General features: G+C 40.1%; 1 protein-coding gene across 1 annotated transcript; it reads right to left on the bottom strand.

Moving 5' to 3' along the window:
* Positions 1-12,597: 12,597 nt before the first annotated feature.
* Positions 12,598-13,035, bottom strand: LOC129408568 (phosphoinositide-interacting protein-like). The gene has a single exon (XM_055152319.1). It carries the CDS (start codon positions 13,027-13,029, stop codon positions 12,598-12,600), a length of 432 nt encoding a protein of 143 aa, XP_055008294.1. The 5' UTR covers positions 13,030-13,035.
* Between the last annotated feature and the right edge of the window lie 4,946 nt (positions 13,036-17,981).

A 17,981-nucleotide genomic window follows, 5' to 3' on the forward strand; every position in this document is an offset into this window, starting at 1 on the left:
GATTGTGCTAGCCTCTGACAGTCAGTTGTCCTATTAGATTATGTTAAGAGCTGTATATGTGCACTCGCTATGATTTTGGAAAACCATGCCGACATAGATCAGTTGGGAGAGCGTTAGACTGAAGATCTAAAGGTCCTTGCTTCAGTCCTGGGTTTTGGCAAACATGGTATTTGCTGTGCTTCAGCTTCCTGTCGCCATTCAGGATTTACACAACTGCTGACAACTAAGCTCTGGAACGTTCTGCCCCCACAGTGGAGAGTTTTAAGTCTCGCCTTAAGACCCACTTTTATTCTCTGGCTTTTAACACCGTGCGAGTTGTGTTCTCCTCTGTGTTTTTTATTCATTTTTATGTGTTTTTATTGGTTTTAAATGTATTTATTGTTTTTTTTATTTCTATTCTATGATTTTGTTTTTATTTTATTTTACTGGTTTTATTATTTTAAGACTAATATTATTTAAGTAGTTTATTTTATCATCTGATTATTGTTGTTATTATTATGTATTTCTGCAGCACTTTGGAACTGTTTGTTTGTCAAATGTGCTATAGAAATAAAGTGGACTGGATTGGATATTGTCCTAAATCCAAAATTCACCTTTATGCTGATGACACAGTAATTTATTCTTCAGGTAATGATATTGCCCAAATTCAAAGAACACTACAGTCAGATTTTATTCTGATTCAAAAATGGTTCACCGGTAACAAACTTTTCCTTAATATGAACAATCATATCATATGCTATTTAAATACAAAAATAATGTTGATAGCAACAACTATGTAATTAACTTTATTGATGGAACCCCAATGGTAAAAGTTGACCAATTTAAATATCTTGGTCTTGTTTTAGATTCACAATTTAATTTTAACTTTCACATAGATTCAGTTACAAAGAAAGCTTCTAACCAGCTGAGGATATTATACTTAAACATTAATTGTTTCACTTTATCTGTCAGAAAACAAATTGCCTCACAATAGGCGAGTTTCAGCTGACGTCATTGTTATTAAAAGCGCACGTTGCATGCTGGGAAATATTTTGGTCAGAAGCAAGAAACAGGATAGTGGTCAAACACAGTGCGTAACCTCGCGTATTTATTCCCGATAATGGTAAATTTCTGCTGCATTATCAGATGCACAAATAGAAGCACAGAAGACGGAAAATGTCTTTTTTTGTATTCTGAGTGAAAAGAACCACTAATGGTGAATTAAATGACTTTCAAACATCCGCAGAGCAAACGTAGAAGATCCGAGCAGAGTTTGGTCCAGGCTTTGTCGGGGTTGAAAAGGGTGATTTGTCGTCCATCGATGTTTATGACCAATTTCTGGTCAAATGGTCTTGGGTCCTCTGCCGTTAGACTGGATAAATAACCGGGATCAATCCCCTTTACGTGTTTTCTCACTCCGTCCGTCATGTTGAATTAGTATTTCTTGCCGCCGACCAAAATAATTCCCAGCATGCAACGCGCGCTTTTGTCAACAATGAAACTCGCCTATTACTTCTACCAATACTCGAATACGCAGACATAATTTATCAGAACACCTCATCATCTAACCTTCGATTGTGAGATGTCATTTATAACAGTATATGTAGGTTTGTATTAAGACGTCCCTATAGAACACAACACTGTCAAATGTTTTCATCGCTCACCTGTCGCTCTCTTACATCCAGAACACAGCTACACTTTTTGTGTTTAAATGTTATTCCTCAAAGTTCCCACTGTACTTAAAAGCGCTTTTGATTCCATTTAGATCAGCATATCATTTACGTCACACTGAACAATTATTTTTTAATGTCTCTGTCATAAAAAAAAAATAAATTGGCCGCAGAGCATTTAACTTCAAAGCTCCAAATGAATGGAACAACTTACCCTCCTCAATCCGATCAGTTACATCAATCCACCAGTTTAAGGCATCAGTCTCCAGATACTTACAAACATCCTGCTCCTGTTTTTCATAAAAATACATTTTTGTTCTATGTACTTTCTCTGGTACATAGAGTTGCTTTTTTTCACTAATTTACAAATACAGGTGTGGTGATGATCAAATCAAAGAGATGTATGTATATTTTAGGATTCTGGATTGTATAGTATGAATGCTGTCTGTGTGTTGTGTGAATGTTGTCTTTGTCTGTTTGTCTTTCGTTCTGTTTTGATTTGTTTTTTCTTTCTCTTCTGTAAATGCTGCTTTTGTTAATGTTAATGGACCCAAACGAGATGCTACGTCTCAAGGGGCTTCCCATATAAATAATATTATATCCCATCAAATTAAGTAAACATTACAAAACCATAAAAACCTGTCATACGCACTTTAAATGGGATTCAGTGATGGTGAAGTGATCCATCTCTTTTCAATATTATATAGACCTAAAGTTTGAGTATGCAATGATTCTGAAAGGGGTTTAGAGTTTGAGAGGCAAAACAAAACAAACCAGTGAGCGTGCAGACAACTAAGAACGGCTTTAGTGCTTCAGGATGTGGAGTTAAACTATGGAACAGTTCATCAGTGGAATTAAAAGACGGTGTAAAAATGAAGCCGAATTAAAGAAGAATTACAATAAAACTGAGTATTCATGAGAGATGAAAGAGACGGAGTTTCTAAGTAATGCAAAAGGGGAATGATGATTGTATATGTTTAATGGTATAACATAAAAAAGGGAAATGCGTGGGAACAAATAACTTCATACTTCCACCCATTCTTTTTCAGACATGCATTGTAAGCTCATTTGCAATTACAAAATAAGCATAATTTATCATTTGACCTCATGCATGGACTAAAATGGCACTGCTTTTATTTTAGAGGTGTTTTTAATGACGTTTTTTTGTTGGGCAGCCTCACTTTTTCTGAGACCGGGACCAGACCGGGACTGAGACCGAAAACAGGCTGGTTAGGTTAGGTTGCTTTATTCGTACCCGTAGGTAAATTTGCTTTGCAGATTTAAGAGACAGGTTCCACATTTCACATTTCATTCATCCACAAAACACACATAAAAACATGATAAAATGTTACAATAAAGTGTTCCAGTGCTCCAGTGCAGAATGGTTTGTTCCATAAACAACCAATTAAAATCATCCAACACACTTGTCTAAAATCACAATAAATAAATCTTAAATATGTTAAAAACACACAATCTTAAATAAATAGATTACAATTTATTCAAAAGTATGATAGCACCCGGAATGAAGCTCCTCTTAAAACGATTCCTTCTAGATCTTGGGACTAAAAACCTCTGGCCAGAGGGAATCAGCTGAAACTCTGAGTTTAGTGGATGTTGCACGTCTCCCAAAATACTCTGGGACATCCTCTGTAAGTGTCTCGAGTACAGAGAGTCCAGCGGCTCTGAGGATGGCCAATCACCTTACTTGCCCATTTAACCAACTGATTCAGGGAGTTCTTGTTTTTAGCAGAAATGCTCCCAAACCACGAGACCAATGAAAATGTTAAAACTGATTCCATAAATGTTTTATAAAACAGTGTCATCATGGGTGGGCTGACACTAGACAGGGATCAGACGGGGACCAGACCAGAGGCTCAGAGCCCACGGCAGGGGCTTGGACCTGCGGAGGCTCGAAGTCAAAGCTCTGAGTCCCGCTCTGGTTCCGCTCTGGTCCCGCTCTGGTCCCGGACCTGGATCAGTCCTGGTTCAGTCCATATGCGGTGCAAAAGTCCGGCATCGCAGTCACGGGAAGTAAACCGTTATCTGTTTTTTCATTCTTCATTTAAACACAAAATCGAAAACTGAAAAAACAAATCGTTATCGTTTTTTTTAATTTTGGTTTTGGAGACAAATAATGAAGAAAACAGTTGTTTTTTCGTTATCTTATTTTTTGATTTTATATTGAAAAACGAATGAACGAATGATACACGATTCTATTGCCTATTGCCATAAAATTATTTGGTTAATTAAAGCCTAAAATAACAAATGCTGGTTGGTACATGAACACAGGGAACACCGGGTCGTCTCTGTGCGTGTAGGTTCTGAACAGACGTACACACCCCCAATTTTGACTCACTCTGGAGCCACATGTTTGCACATTGGTACTTGCTCTGATCTTCGTGTGTTACATTCTCTGCATTGGTCATTGTTGTTAAAATAATTTGAAAATAAATTGCGGCTGCATCTGGACAACAATCTGTTACTGCACTGGAGTCGTACAGCACGTCATTTCAGGCAGAAGAGACCTGTATCATCTCCCATGATGCATCTAGAATAGTCCGTTTGGACCTACTGTCTGTGGTTTGGACCTGGGTTCGCGTTCACACCAGAGGAACTGCACCAAAATTTGGCATTTGGTGCGGATTCAAGCGAACCTAGACCACCTCTTTTTTGAGGTCTCAGTCCACTTGATTTGGTTCGGGTCCGATTCCAACTGACGCTTTCACACCAAAGCAAACGAACCGAACAAACCACGTTTGGTTCAAATGGACCGTTTGGTGCGCACCAAATACTGTCAGTGTGAAAACACCCTTAGTCAGAACATAAACTCTTACCAGTCTCACCAGGTCATCAAAACAATGATATTTACTGCTTTTTTTTTTGTTTTTTTTAAAGAAATACAATTCATATTATGCAGAAATGAACCTCCACAATATTTTCTGTTTCTCATGTGGCTCCATGGAAAAAGAATTGCCCACCCCTGATATATATATATATATATATATATATATATATATATATATATATATATATATATATATATATATATATATATATATATATATATATATATAATCGATAATTCCTTGTATATAAGAACAGCAAACCCTTGTTATTAGTTGCTTTTTGTTATGTCTTTATTCTGTTATTTCTTTGCAAGTTCGAAATAAACAACAACAGCAGAAGCAGAGTTAAACAGTCCAAGACTTCGAGAGCTCCTGGCCCTGCAGGTGAGGTCAGAGTCGACTCGGATCTGAAATAAAGCATAAAATCTTATGGAAATCCTCTTCCTCCAGACACTAGTCAAATCGTGTCTGTTTACATATCGTTCCAGTCGCTCATGGCCAGGACTTTCACTGTAACACATTTAACAACATATAGACCATGAGTTGCCACTAAAGGGCCCATATTACACTGTTTACTCTTCTACTGTAAAATACCAAATAACAGCCTGGGCGTTTATTTGTTTCAGTCACTTAACAGACCAGGCTTTTATTTGAGACCAGGCGGCAATTTGGGGCAGGAGATTAATTCCTTCCTCACAAAAATCTTGCTCAACAAAACTGGGAAAATATGGTACTGAAATTCTTTTAACCAGTAGGATGATAATTTACTGTTTTTAACGATGGCCTGGCGACTACTTTGCCGAACTTGTGGGCACGATTCCAGCTGCTTCGTCTCTTGCCTTTCCTTGCATCTTTGCCACAACTTTCCTCTTACGCGACAGCAGCTACGATCACATCACTGCTTCCTCCCAATTAAGGATTTGCATGTGATGTGGCAGTCACATGATTTAATGTTTGGTGGCCATACTGGAGGCCAAGACTGGGGTTATTCCATTTATTGCAATATAATCATGGCGACTTTAAACAGCGCAAATGACATAAAACTGTCCGAAATCACCAGCTCATTAGATCAGCCATCATTGGAAAAGGTATAAAGCTAAAGTCGTCCTCCTGGGTTGTGGAACAGATCCGGATCTAATTCCATCGAACTGCTTTGTCAGTTTAATCAATTCTCGCTCTGTGCCCGACCTTTAGTATCCAGATATTTACAGCTACTTCATTCATTCGACATCATCCTACACCCACCAAGCTACACGTGGTTAGAAGCTTATAAATATTTTGTAGTGAGTTGGGTGAGATCTTTCTTCATCACCAAATATCACATCTGTTCCTGAGAACAGCCAGGGGAAGAAGAATGGGGGTCAAACTCAGCTGCCCGGGATGCTGGAAATTGAGGGCCAGGGTGGGGTGGATTCCGTGCAGATACACCAGCAAGAAAATCCTTTTGGTATATATCATTTCATTTAGTGTAAATCCCTTCTTCGTTTGTGTGGAGCTGGTCCCTCACCAGAAATGAAATATGAACTTGTAATAGCCTGGTGGCAACCTTAGCGGTTTTAGGAGGAACAGAGTCAAGTTGAGCCAGTTTACAGTGCAGATCCCAGTGCATTTATTAAAGACAAAACAAAAACTATTTACAAAAATTCCAAAAAGGTTAAAACAGGCATAGCAGTTACCTGCGCTCACACAGCACCTCCCCTGAACAATGTGAGGCTGGCTTCTTTTAAAGGCCCTGTCCTAATTGGGAGATGCCACTATAATGAGCAGGTAACTCCAATAACTCTACATTTAATCTTTAAAAGCTAATTATCAAAAACAGTGCCCAAACAATATCCAATTATATATTACTTACAAAAATATATGTCTATCTTTATTTAAATTAGCAGTGTTCAATGCCCTAAAATACTAAATAGAACCAGTTAAAAATGTGTGCTCCCCTCCTCCAAACACATGGTTGGCTGCCCCGGAACCTTCTTAAGGTGCTCTGGCTCCCCGGGGACTCTTTTGGCCGGAGCACCTGAGGCAGACCACACCAGAGGGCAAGTACAATCACTTTAGAATTACTTTTACAATTTAAATGCACTTTACTTTTTCCCTTTTCTTTTACAGGTAACTTCAATCTGCATCTAATTTTCAATAAACATTTGTAAAACTTTGTTTCTCATTATTTCACTCTTTACTTAGCCCTAGGCCCAAGTAATGTACTGGTTACATTACATAACTGCACAGATGATTGTACTCAGTGGGCTCTATCCCTCTGTTTTTATGTCACTCTCCACCTCTGTCTGTGATCTTTATCAGCCAGGATCTGAAGAAAGATACTTTTGCCTCCTTCTTTAGCAGATTGACACCAGCCAGAACATCCAGCAGCAACACAGGTCAAAACCATTGTTATTCTATTCAAATATTATCACACATAAACACTACACGTTGGTCCAGATGGATAGTTTGACCTCCAATATGGCGACATAAACACCAGGTCACCTGGTTTTGTGACAAAGACGCAAAACCTTAATTGCCAAACTGAAGTAATATTGTGAGGGTTTCGTCCTGCTCCTCCTCCCCCTCCTTTCCTGCCCCCTTCCTCTTCTCTCCTTATCTTGTTTGGAGTTTCCTGGGCAGATCACAATTACACTGAACTGCTGAGCTCCACTCCTCTTCATCACTCAATCATCTCGTTCCGTGATCAAGTGGTGAACTTCTACTCAGGCTTTCTCTATTTTTGTGAATGTTGAAGATTTTTTATACTTACCAGTTTTCTTTTGTCCATTCTTCAGTACCTTTGGGTGGAGCCAGCTTCATCACATTTGCCTCAGATTCCATCAACCTCTGGTCAGTCTGAACCACCACCTACCTCCTGTCTGCTGCCTTCTTGGACCCCACTTTCCTCCAAGACTATTTTTGTTAATAAATCCTTACAAATATTACTGAAATCTGCTTCCATTTCCTGTGTGCTATGTTGCTCCATCTTTCTTTTTTACGTCACTTAGAAATAGGGATTTTACAGCGACATTGTCTGTTCCTCCACTTTTTCAGTGAAGCTGAGGCTGATCAGACGCAGCACAGAGAATACAGCCTGTCCATTCAGTCACACAACTATTCAGTCTGGTAAAGGCAGGACTGAGCTGTATCGCTGTAAACATCACGCTCTCTGTGGTGTCGCTGCACTAATCATCAAATCTTGGTTAAATAAAACACAAAAAAGGGAAATGGGAGTTTGAGCAGCTCCTCAGCAGCAGACACAACCACTGCTGGACTCCACTACATTAGACTCGGCGTTTATTTGGAACCGGTGGTTATTTATCAAAATATACACCTACACCCGCTGTTTAAAGTGGACCCAGCGGTTAACTGAATCTCTGTTATTATTTGGTATTTTATAGTATGTTCTAATGTTGTTTTCTTCATCGCAAACAGACCTGGATTTGTGTTTTGTTTCATTCACACGTTTAACACACAAACCCTGAACATTTAAGATGAATTTTTCTCTCAAACTTCACTTGTGATGTCATCTGGAAATACAAGAAGTGCTCCACTGTGTTTTTAAAATGCACACACCTTCATTACAATCATTTAAGCCTCAGGAATTGTTAATCTCTACCGAACTGAAGGTAAAAGGAGCTGTTCACTTAAACTACCGCTTCATGACATCACAAGATGGAACAGAGAATTTGAGGTTTTGGAGATGTAGACAGATTAATAATAAAGGATTATTAAAACATGTGAATGAAACAAAACACAACCTTCAGGTCTGTTTATGAGGACGTAACAGTATTATAACATGGTTTAAAGCTCACGAGAGTCCATTTCACACAGTATAGGATCTTTAAAGTGATAACACGTAACTTTCAGGAGGTGGAAAGAAGAAACAGAAGTTAAAGCCATATTTTGGGACATTCTCCAAGCAGATAGATACATTTATTGAAATACTGTGGAATAGTATACTCTTCCAGGCCAAGAGAGTTAAGAGTAAAGAGTAAGGTTTGTGCTTTACAACAATGAACCACTAGGCCAGACATGTCAAACTCAGGCCCAGGGGCCAAATTGGCCCACGAGATCATATCAAATATGCATTAGAGCTGCTCACTGGCTACAGATAGACTATAGAGACATTATTTATTCAAAATGTAATTATTTTATATTATACTTGTTCTGGATTCAATGTTTAAGCAAAACTATTATGAAACATTTATTTTAATAAGAAAAGGTTTAATGTTACGTATCTCAAAAGAAGAGAAAACATGCAGATGTTGTTGAAATTTTCCAATAAATATTTAGTTTGGCCCACAAATTAGTCCAAGTTTTTAATTTTGGCCTCTGTGAATTTGAGGTTGACACCCCTGACCTAGGCACAAGGGGGTTAAGTGTCTTGCCCAGGGACACAACAGCATTCATTCATTTAAATAAATACAATAAAAATGCAAGAAACTATTTATTCCAGCTTTTTATTTATTCCAAACGCTCCACAAAGTCATGCTTGAAAACATTTAACAGAACGTGTCTTTATCTGTCTCCTGGTGTTTTGAAAATGTTTGCTAATAATAATAACACTTTGAATAGTAGAAATGTGACTATTTACACACCACAATGCAAATACTCTCATGCTTTAGTTCAATAAAAACATTCCATTTAAACTGTCCTGCTGAGGTCCTGTGATGAGCCCAGGTTAACCCGGACTTTGACCGACTTCCCCAAAACTTTACTCAGATGTGACTCTGTTCAGCGGTGAAATCAGTTAACCACGGGTGAGCCAATCAGGGACACACATGGTCCATGGAAAAAAAAAAAAATATATATATATATATATATATATCACAAAGGACTGAAAAACATGGCGGATTTCTGCAGAATCAGTGAGCGAAGCTCTAAACACTAAACTCTGTTCATCTGACGAGAGACAAAAGTCAAGTTTGTTTGTAAATGATGATGACCAATAAGCTTCTTATCCAATCAGAAAGCAGAATGAGTCTCACATGACTCTCTCATTTTCGTTGCCAGTTTCCAGTTGGTTTAAAAATTGAAATGAATGATCTGAATGGTCTCTAAACCCCAGCACCTGCAGCCATCATGACAAATAGATAAACAATACTTCATTTTTTGGCATAATAATAATACAACAGTAATTCAGTTTATAAAGATGCGTTATATGGCATGTGAATCTGTGCTAGTGGGTAAATTTCACTCCATGGTCTTTGTGTGTCCTCTGTCTGCAGGTGAACGCTCTGGACCCAAGTTCAGTTGTGATTGTACTTGATTTAAAATGTAAAAGTTACTTTTAATAATACTGTTTTATATAGAACAGCTCTTTTGACACACGTGTTGGAGTCCAGTGTGGTGTTTAGTCCGGAAAACTATTCTGATGATCAAAACTATGCTGATTTTAATGTCAGATTTGCAGTGTTGGGAAGGTTCCTTTTAAAATGTATTCCCCTACAGATTACAGATTACATACCCCAAAATGTAGTTTGTAACGTAATCCATTAAATTACTTAAAATGAGTAATGTAATCTGAATACTTTGGATTATTTATTATGCTATTGTCATGTTTTTTTAAACTACACGAATGTATCAACCACATCCTGAAAATTCATGTTTGTTCAGTCTTTATTTGACCATATAAAAAATATTATTGATAGAAAAATGATTTTTATATGAGATCACTGCTGCCTTCAGTTATGTCCACCTACTGTTAAGTGTCATGTTGTATTAGTTTAGTCCTGATTTAGTCCTGGTTTTCGTCCTGGTTTTAGTCCTGGTTTAGTGCTGATTTAGTCCTGGTTTAGTCCTGGTTTAGTCCTGGTTTTAGTCCTGGTTTTAGTCCTGCTTTAGTCCTGGTTTAGTGCTGGTTTAGACCTGGTTTAGTCCTGGTTTTAGTCCTTTAGTCCTGGTTTTAGTCCTGGTTTTAGTCCTGGTTTTAGTCCTGGCTTAGTGCTGATTTAGACCTGGTTTAGTCCTGGTTTTAGTCCTGGTTTAGTCCTTGTTTTAGTCCTGGTTTAGTCCTGCTTTAGTTCTGGTTTTAGTCCTGGTTTAGTCCTGGTTTAGACCTGCTTTAGTCCTGGTTTTAGTCCTGGTTTAGTCCTGGTTTAGTCCTGGTTTAGTCCTAGTTTAGCCCAAAATGTGAAAACAGGAAAATCCCGCCGTGTAATCCATTTATTTCAACAAAGTAACAGTAATCCAATTACCACTCACTGAAACAGTAACTGTAACTGAATACAGTTACTCATCATTTGTACTCTGATTACATAACTCCAGTACATGTAATCTGTTACTCCCCAACACTGCAGATTTGTCATGATTCTTTTTTGTCACGTCTAACCCTGCCCTCTGCTCCAGACTCTGGTGTTACAGTAGAAGTATGAAACATTCCTCTATATTATTTAAGTTGATGCAGATACTTTATGGATCTCAGTTATATTGCACATGACACATTCTCAGGTTTTGTCTTCATTCACATTCGGTTTTCATGCTTAAATAACACTAACACTAGCAGAGATGCATCAGCCCAACGTACTGCTTCATATGCGGAGCTATAAATAAGTGAAGGCATCCAGAGTTTACCGTAACGAAGCCATTCCCTTAAATGTATTCACACGTGCGTAGTTTCTCAAGATGCATTACCAGGACGGGTCTTCGTGTTGTTCTGTCTTTGGTCATCCTCATTTCTATTTTTGTTCAATTGCACTTTAAGACTTTAAAAAAATATCTTCTATCAAACAACCCCCGATGTTAGCAAGGCCTTTATTTGATTTAAAGTGGAACTAAACACTAACTCATCTACCACACTGTGTACATGGTGTTTGAACAGCATTATCTACTCTTCCACGTAATCGCTTTGGCAAATTTAGTGCAAACTAGGTAAATTTGCAGTGTTGTGTTCAAAAACTGAGTCTCCAGTGTCTCCAGTGGCCTCTACAACTTCAAGTACTATGTGACGTCACACAGGACTTCCCTGATAACATTTGTCTGCAGGGGCGGAGTTTGAAGTGTGGATACCTGTTAGACCAATCACACTGCTCCTTACACCTCCAGACCCCTCCTCTCCTCTCCCTTTAGTCCTCCAGACCCCTCCCCCTTACTCTTCCTTATGGTCCTCCAGCCCACCCCACACACACACACTTCCCCTTTAGTCCCCCTCACTCTCTCCTTTAGTCCTCCAGACCCCACCCTTTTTTCCTCCCCCCTCACTCTCCGCTTGAGTCCTTCAGACCCCCTCCCCACACTTTCCCTTTAGTCCCTCTCACTCCCCCCTTTAGTCTTCCAGACCCCTCCCCCCTTCCTTTTAGTCCTCTCACACTTCCCCTTTAGTCCCCCTCAGTCTTCCCTTTATTCCTCTAGACCCTGCCCCTCCCTCACTCTCCCTTTAGTCCTCCAGACCCCTCCCCCTCACTCTTCCCTTTAGTCCTCCAGACCTCCCCCCCACTCTTACTTTTTAGTCCTCCAGACCCCCCCCATGCTTCCCCTTTAGTTCTCCAAACCCCCGCCCCCTCACTCTCCCCTTTAGTCCTCCTGACCCCACCCTTTTTTCCTCCCCCCTCACTCTCCCTTTAGTCCTCCAGACACCCCCTTACGCTTCCTTTTAGTCCTTTAGTCAAACCCCCTCCCCACACTTCCCCTTTAGTCTCCCTCACTCTCCCCTTAAATACTCCAGACCCCTCCCCCCTTACTCTTCCTTTTAGTCCTCTCACACTTCCCCTTTAGTCCTCCAGACCCCGCCCCTCCCCCCACTCTCCCCTTTAGTCCTCCAGGTTCCGCCCAGACCGCCAGCTCCGTTTGAAACGCGGTTGTGGGCGGAGTTAGGTGTTTAGTCCCACTTTAAAAGCAGTAAAATCTCCTCTCATTCATTCTCGTTCTCAAACCCCGCACGCCGACGGCCCGTCACTGTCAGCCAATCACAACCTGCGTCCTTCTCCTCTCCACCAATCAGCTCTCAGCTCATTCATTCAAATACACTCTCCCTCTTTTTCTCTGCCTCTTCATCTCCTCCTCTTCACCTCCACACAGTCACTTTAACACTTCGTTGGCGTCTCAACCTGCCAAAGTTTTGTCTGTTCCCACAAATTCAAAAAATTTTTCATGCTTAAAACTGGAAGTCCTTTTCAAAGTCATATATTGAAGACGGGCGGTCTGTAGTAGGACAAAGGTTTCTTCATGCTTTGTTTCCGGTTTTCTTTGGTTATCGGTATGAGCACCACGCCCACAACGAAAACCATCAGCCCGATCGAGAGCAGCGCCGGGCCCAGGATGTTGGTGACCTTCCTGCAGTGTCCGGCGAAATAGAGTCCGCTTATGACCACGCCGCAGAACAGGAAGCTGCCCCCGGTGGACATGAGGTGTATGGGCAGCCAGTAGACGTCAGAGCAGCGCGGCGGGGCGGACGAGGAGGAGGCGCCCGAGTGCTGAGAGGAGTTCCACAGGGACTCGGCCCGGGACAGGCTGAAGACGGTGCTGTCGGTGCGGGAGAGGGGCGGGGACAGCTGCTCCTGCGACTGGGACAGGGTGCACTCTCCCAGGGCGATGGTCTCTGGAGCGGGCATGGCCTCCAGAGGGAACAGGCTGCACAGGAGAAGAGAGACACAAGGTTTAAAGAGCTCATGTTACACGATTCTCTGTGTTATCATCACAAACAGACCTGGAGACATGTTTTTGTGTTTTGTTTCATTCACACGTTTAACACACAGACCCTGCGTGTTTATTCGGTTCTTTTTTCAGACCAAGAATTTGTTTTCATACCTGATTATTTGACAGAAGCAACATTAGGTCCGATCAGTCGGTAATGGAGGGAAACAGGGGCAGATTTTTGACATTCAAATGTCTCTTATTCAGAAACTAGAGGGACTATTGAAATAAGTAAAGTATCAGAATGTAGGAAAGAGTTACACTCCAACAGGGTCAAGTTAAACCTGGGATATTCTTTCAAGTTGTTGACAAAAAATAAAAAAACTCATGTCAGTAACAGAGGGAATGAAATATGCAGCACTTTTTGGGCAATAAATCCAAACAGTGATAACTCTTGGTTCTCACTTCCATATCCTTAACAAACTGGTTTGAATATTTGCTTCATATAGTTTTCTACCATATGGTACAAGATTAGGTTGAAAAACCTAATCTTGATTTTTTATTAAGAAAGTTCATGGTAACGGAGGGAAAAGTAACGTAGAGAAAATTGTACAAACAAGTAGAAGGTGCAGGATTTTACATCATTTGTCGCTTTTTTCTTCTGAATACTTTAATATTACTTCAAAATGAAAGAAAACTATTTTTATTAATTATTTCAGTCCTTCCAAGCAAATTTTTTTATCATTTTAAATATATATATATATATATATTTTTAATCCTGTACCTTCATCAACAGTTCAAAGATGGAATAACACAAGATATGATGAAATACATCCATTTATTTACATGGGTGAGTATTTTAGGCCGCAGATGGTTCAGAAATTGCCAAAATGACCTATCCTTTTATAATAGTGTAACCCGTGTGACCTCAGATGACCTCGGATTCTCGCTACACTTTTTTTTTTCAGCATCGGGGGACGGGGACTTGGTGACAATCGGTCCATGAATGGCGGAATTATCGCGAGTGGACAGAGACACACACACACACAGGGTGAATACAAAACCTTCGGGGACCAGGTAAAAATAAAACTGAAAAAAAAAAGAGCACAGGCATGGTAACATGACCGTACATCAGGGGCATAACAGAAAAAGTGCAGAGGGCGATGAGAAAACATAACATGAACACAGCAGTAAACTGAGCAGAAAACTTAGACAATTACCATCATTTCCGGACTGTAAACTGCTACTTTTTTCTCACACTTTGAACCCTACGTCTTATAAAACGCTGCGGAGATTATATGGACGGATTCTTTGTTTGGCACATTGTTCATTCATATTTACAGTCTAATGAACTTTAGTGAGCGTGATACGTCTTAATGACCCGTATGTGTTAAATACAGGTGAATGTGTAAATAAAGAGAAGAAACGTCTCAAACTTCAGTAGCCGGACATCCACTCGTACCTCATCGATAAACCTGATCGATCCCCGCCCCCGGGAGAGTCTGAAATCTGCTGAAATGCTGTGAGACACTGACACATTGATATGGAGCGTAAGACATAACATAACACCAGACAGGGCAGCGGCTCTTTAGAGGCTCTAGTGCAGGGGTCTCCAACCTTTTTTCTCCAGTGAGCTACTTTTATAAAACAAAAATGCCAGACAGCTGTCAATTTCAGCAGTCGCAAAGAAACTGAGTAAAGAAAAATTTTAAGTTATGAACTGACCACAGTGTGTCAATGTGAGGTGGCCTAGCGGTGTGTTTATGTTGCACTACCTTATTACTTTTGTTGAATTTCGCCAAATTTGTGTTAGTGCGTGTGGTCAGGGGGAAATGGGGGAGTTTGTTGTTGTTGTTCTTGTTTTGTATTTGTTGTGGGTGTTGCTTTATGTTTTTGTCTTTTGATTTATGCTGATTATTATAATTGTTAAATGTTGATTGTTGTATTTTTTTTAACGTTATATTCTGTTGTCCTTATAAATAAAATAAATAAAACTAAAGCTTTCAGAAACAATAAAAGCATGAACTTGTCTGAACTTGAAAACGTTCTTCAAGATGTGAGACACCTGTGGCTTATATATGTAAAATATAAAAAATTTGTAAAAAAAAAACATAGGGCTGGGCAAAAATTTAAAAAATTTAATCGCTGAAGTTGTTTAATCACATGATATTATTATTATTATTATTATATAATATTATTATTATTATATTTATTATTTATACGCATGTTATACGCAAAACCAATTAATGAATTAAAAAGTAGAGTATAGTGCATTTTTATTGGAAATGTAAATGAAAGAACCAAACATTTGTTGTGCAAAACAGTATTTCTTTCACAGGGGAATCCTCAGAGTCTTCAAGGTGTTCAGGGAAGGCTCAAGAAAAAAATATTGAATGGACGTTTGTACTACTAATATATTTATTGAATATTTTTTATGCTGTGAGTAATGAACACAACACTAGTAATAATTTCTAGATCAGTGTTATAAACTTGGACTGATATTTCTTAGGAGACAAAGGGTAAATATAATGGAATGGAAATGGACCAATCACATTTTTTCTTCCAGTGGTATCTGGGTAAATCAGTGACTCCAGCACTGAACTAAAGAAACAAGCTCAGCTCAGGGCGCACGGCTGGTCCGGCCAGAGCCGGTGCCCGCGGCCGAACCCGAGGCCGGGCCCACGTCTCGCGGAGGCTCGGGCACGTTGCATCTCACGTGGTCAGAAAAAAGTGTAAAGAAAAGACGTCAAAACTTAAAGAAACGCTCGCGGTGGACTTTTTCAAAATAAAAGCCAGTGAGTAACAGACGTTTACAATAAAATTCATAAATAAATAATAAAAACTGTGTTAACGGCGCTAAAATAATTGTCGGCGTTAATGACTTAATTAGTTAACGCAAAGTTAATGCGTTAACGTGCCCAGCCCTAAAAAAAAATTGTTGATGCGCTTAATAGTCTGTCTACTCATCCACACAAAAGACAAAATAGAACCGGAACATAAATGTCATATATGAAATACTCTGCATGTCCTGCAATAAAAGGATCGAGTTCAGTCCATGAAAAAAAGGAACATAGAACAGAATGGGAGAAGGAAACACAAGCAACAAAACACAAAGCAGAACAGGAACAACTCAAATCGTCCCTTTGTGACACCGTAAAACACATTCTGGACTGGGACAAGCAAACATCACTGGGACAGAGAAAAACAAACACTGACGCTGGATTAAAGAGGCAGTCGAAATAGAGAAACGTGCCCATGGGTAGGTGGTGCTGTCGTCCTGCCTCCACCGGTAGGAAGACAGCACCAAAACCTGTTTAAATCAACTGAGCGACACGACACAGAAACATCATGGGAGCAGAACAAACTGTCAGGGAGGAAAACAAACTCTTGGTCTGATAAAAGATCCTAATAATATGAATTATCAGAAAACCAAATGAACCTCATTGGATACAAACCCTGCATGTTTATAGAGCGAGTTCTTCTCTCAAACTAAAAACACTAGAATCATTTGGATGAGTTCAACCCATTCACTGAGAATTATTACTGAACAAAAGGTAAAAGGAGCTGTTCACTTGGAAACTACCACTTCATCACAATGTGGAACAGAGTGTTGCTCCAGTGAGCTTTGGGGATATTGACAGAGTAATAATAATCAAATGTTACTCAAACATATGTGAATGAAAGAAACACAACTTCAGGTCTGTTTTTGAGGACATAGAGAAATCTCCTTTAAGATCATCAGAAATTGTAAGAAGAAAAAAAAAAGGAGGATTTAAAGAGCACATTTTCAGGAGCCTGTGGTCAGTCTGAGTGTTTGGGAATTTCAACATAAAGGTGAGAGGGACTCACTGAAAAACTGTTAGTAAGAGACTGTGACTCTAATGTTTTTGGACAAGAACCTGTTTAAGAACACAAAGCAGCTCACCTGTAGTTCCAGCTAAATCAGTTCTTTCTGGTCAGATTGTGTTCATATTAAAGATTAAAAGATTAAGTGTTATTTTTAACAAGTGAATTCCAAATTCATAAAGTTTTTTGTCAATTTTGATATGAAACATACAAAGAATTGACATTGTGTATCTTACTCTCAATCTTCTAAATACATAATAATGATAATAAATGGGAAAAGTCCAAAGTTCTTCTTTAGGGAGACGCAGATTCCTGCTTCCTGGTCGCCTGGTGGTTCTAGAGTGTAGAGAGTTCAGCATCCTAACAGCCTGGAGGATGAAACTGTTAGTGAGTCTGGTGGTGCAGGGACAGAGGTGTATATGCGGTTGGCGTATATGCGGGTGAGGCAGGCGGTGCATGTGTGGGTGAGGTGGGCGGCGTATATGCAGGTGAGGCGGGTGGTGTACTTGCTGGTGAGACGGGTGGTGTATATGAAGGTGAGGCGGGTGGTGTACTTGCTGGTGAGACGGGTGGTGTATGTGTGAGTGAGGAGGGTGGTGTATATCCGGGTGAGGTGGGTGGTGAATATGAAGGTGAGGTGGGTGGTGTATGCGCGGGTGAGGCGGGTGGTGTATATACGGGTGAGGCGGGTGGTGTATATACGGGTGAGGTGGGTGGTGTATATGAAGGTGAGGCAGGTGGTGTATATACGGGTGAGGCGGGTGGTATATATCCGAGTGAGGTGAGTGGTGTATATGCAGGTGAGGCGGGTGGTGTATGCGCGGGTGAGGCAGGTGGTGTATATACGGGTGAGGCGGGCGAGTCTCTTGAGTTTTCACAGGAAGTCGAGGTTCTGTTGGAGTTTCTTCAGTGCTGCAGAAACATGTAGGATTCATCATCTCTCATTTTGGTGCTAATGGACTAAAAATCTCTTCTCGAGAAACGGCTGGTCTGAGCGAGCGGGAATCTGTGCTGATGACGTTTCTGGAAATGTGCAGGAAAGAGGCAGACGGGAATCAGCTCCTAATAACTCACTCCCCGCTTT

The sequence above is a fragment of the Boleophthalmus pectinirostris genome, unplaced genomic scaffold (assembly GCF_026225935.1).
Source record: "Boleophthalmus pectinirostris isolate CB_2022bp ecotype Guang Dong unplaced genomic scaffold, ASM2622593v1 HiC_scaffold_17, whole genome shotgun sequence".
Taxonomy (NCBI): Eukaryota; Metazoa; Chordata; class Actinopteri; order Gobiiformes; family Gobiidae; genus Boleophthalmus; species Boleophthalmus pectinirostris.

Coding starts and splice junctions, on each gene's coding strand:
- LOC129408568 (XM_055152319.1), bottom strand. CDS start 13,029: ATGCCCGCTCCAGAGACCATCGCCCTGGGAGAGTGCACCCTGTCCCAG.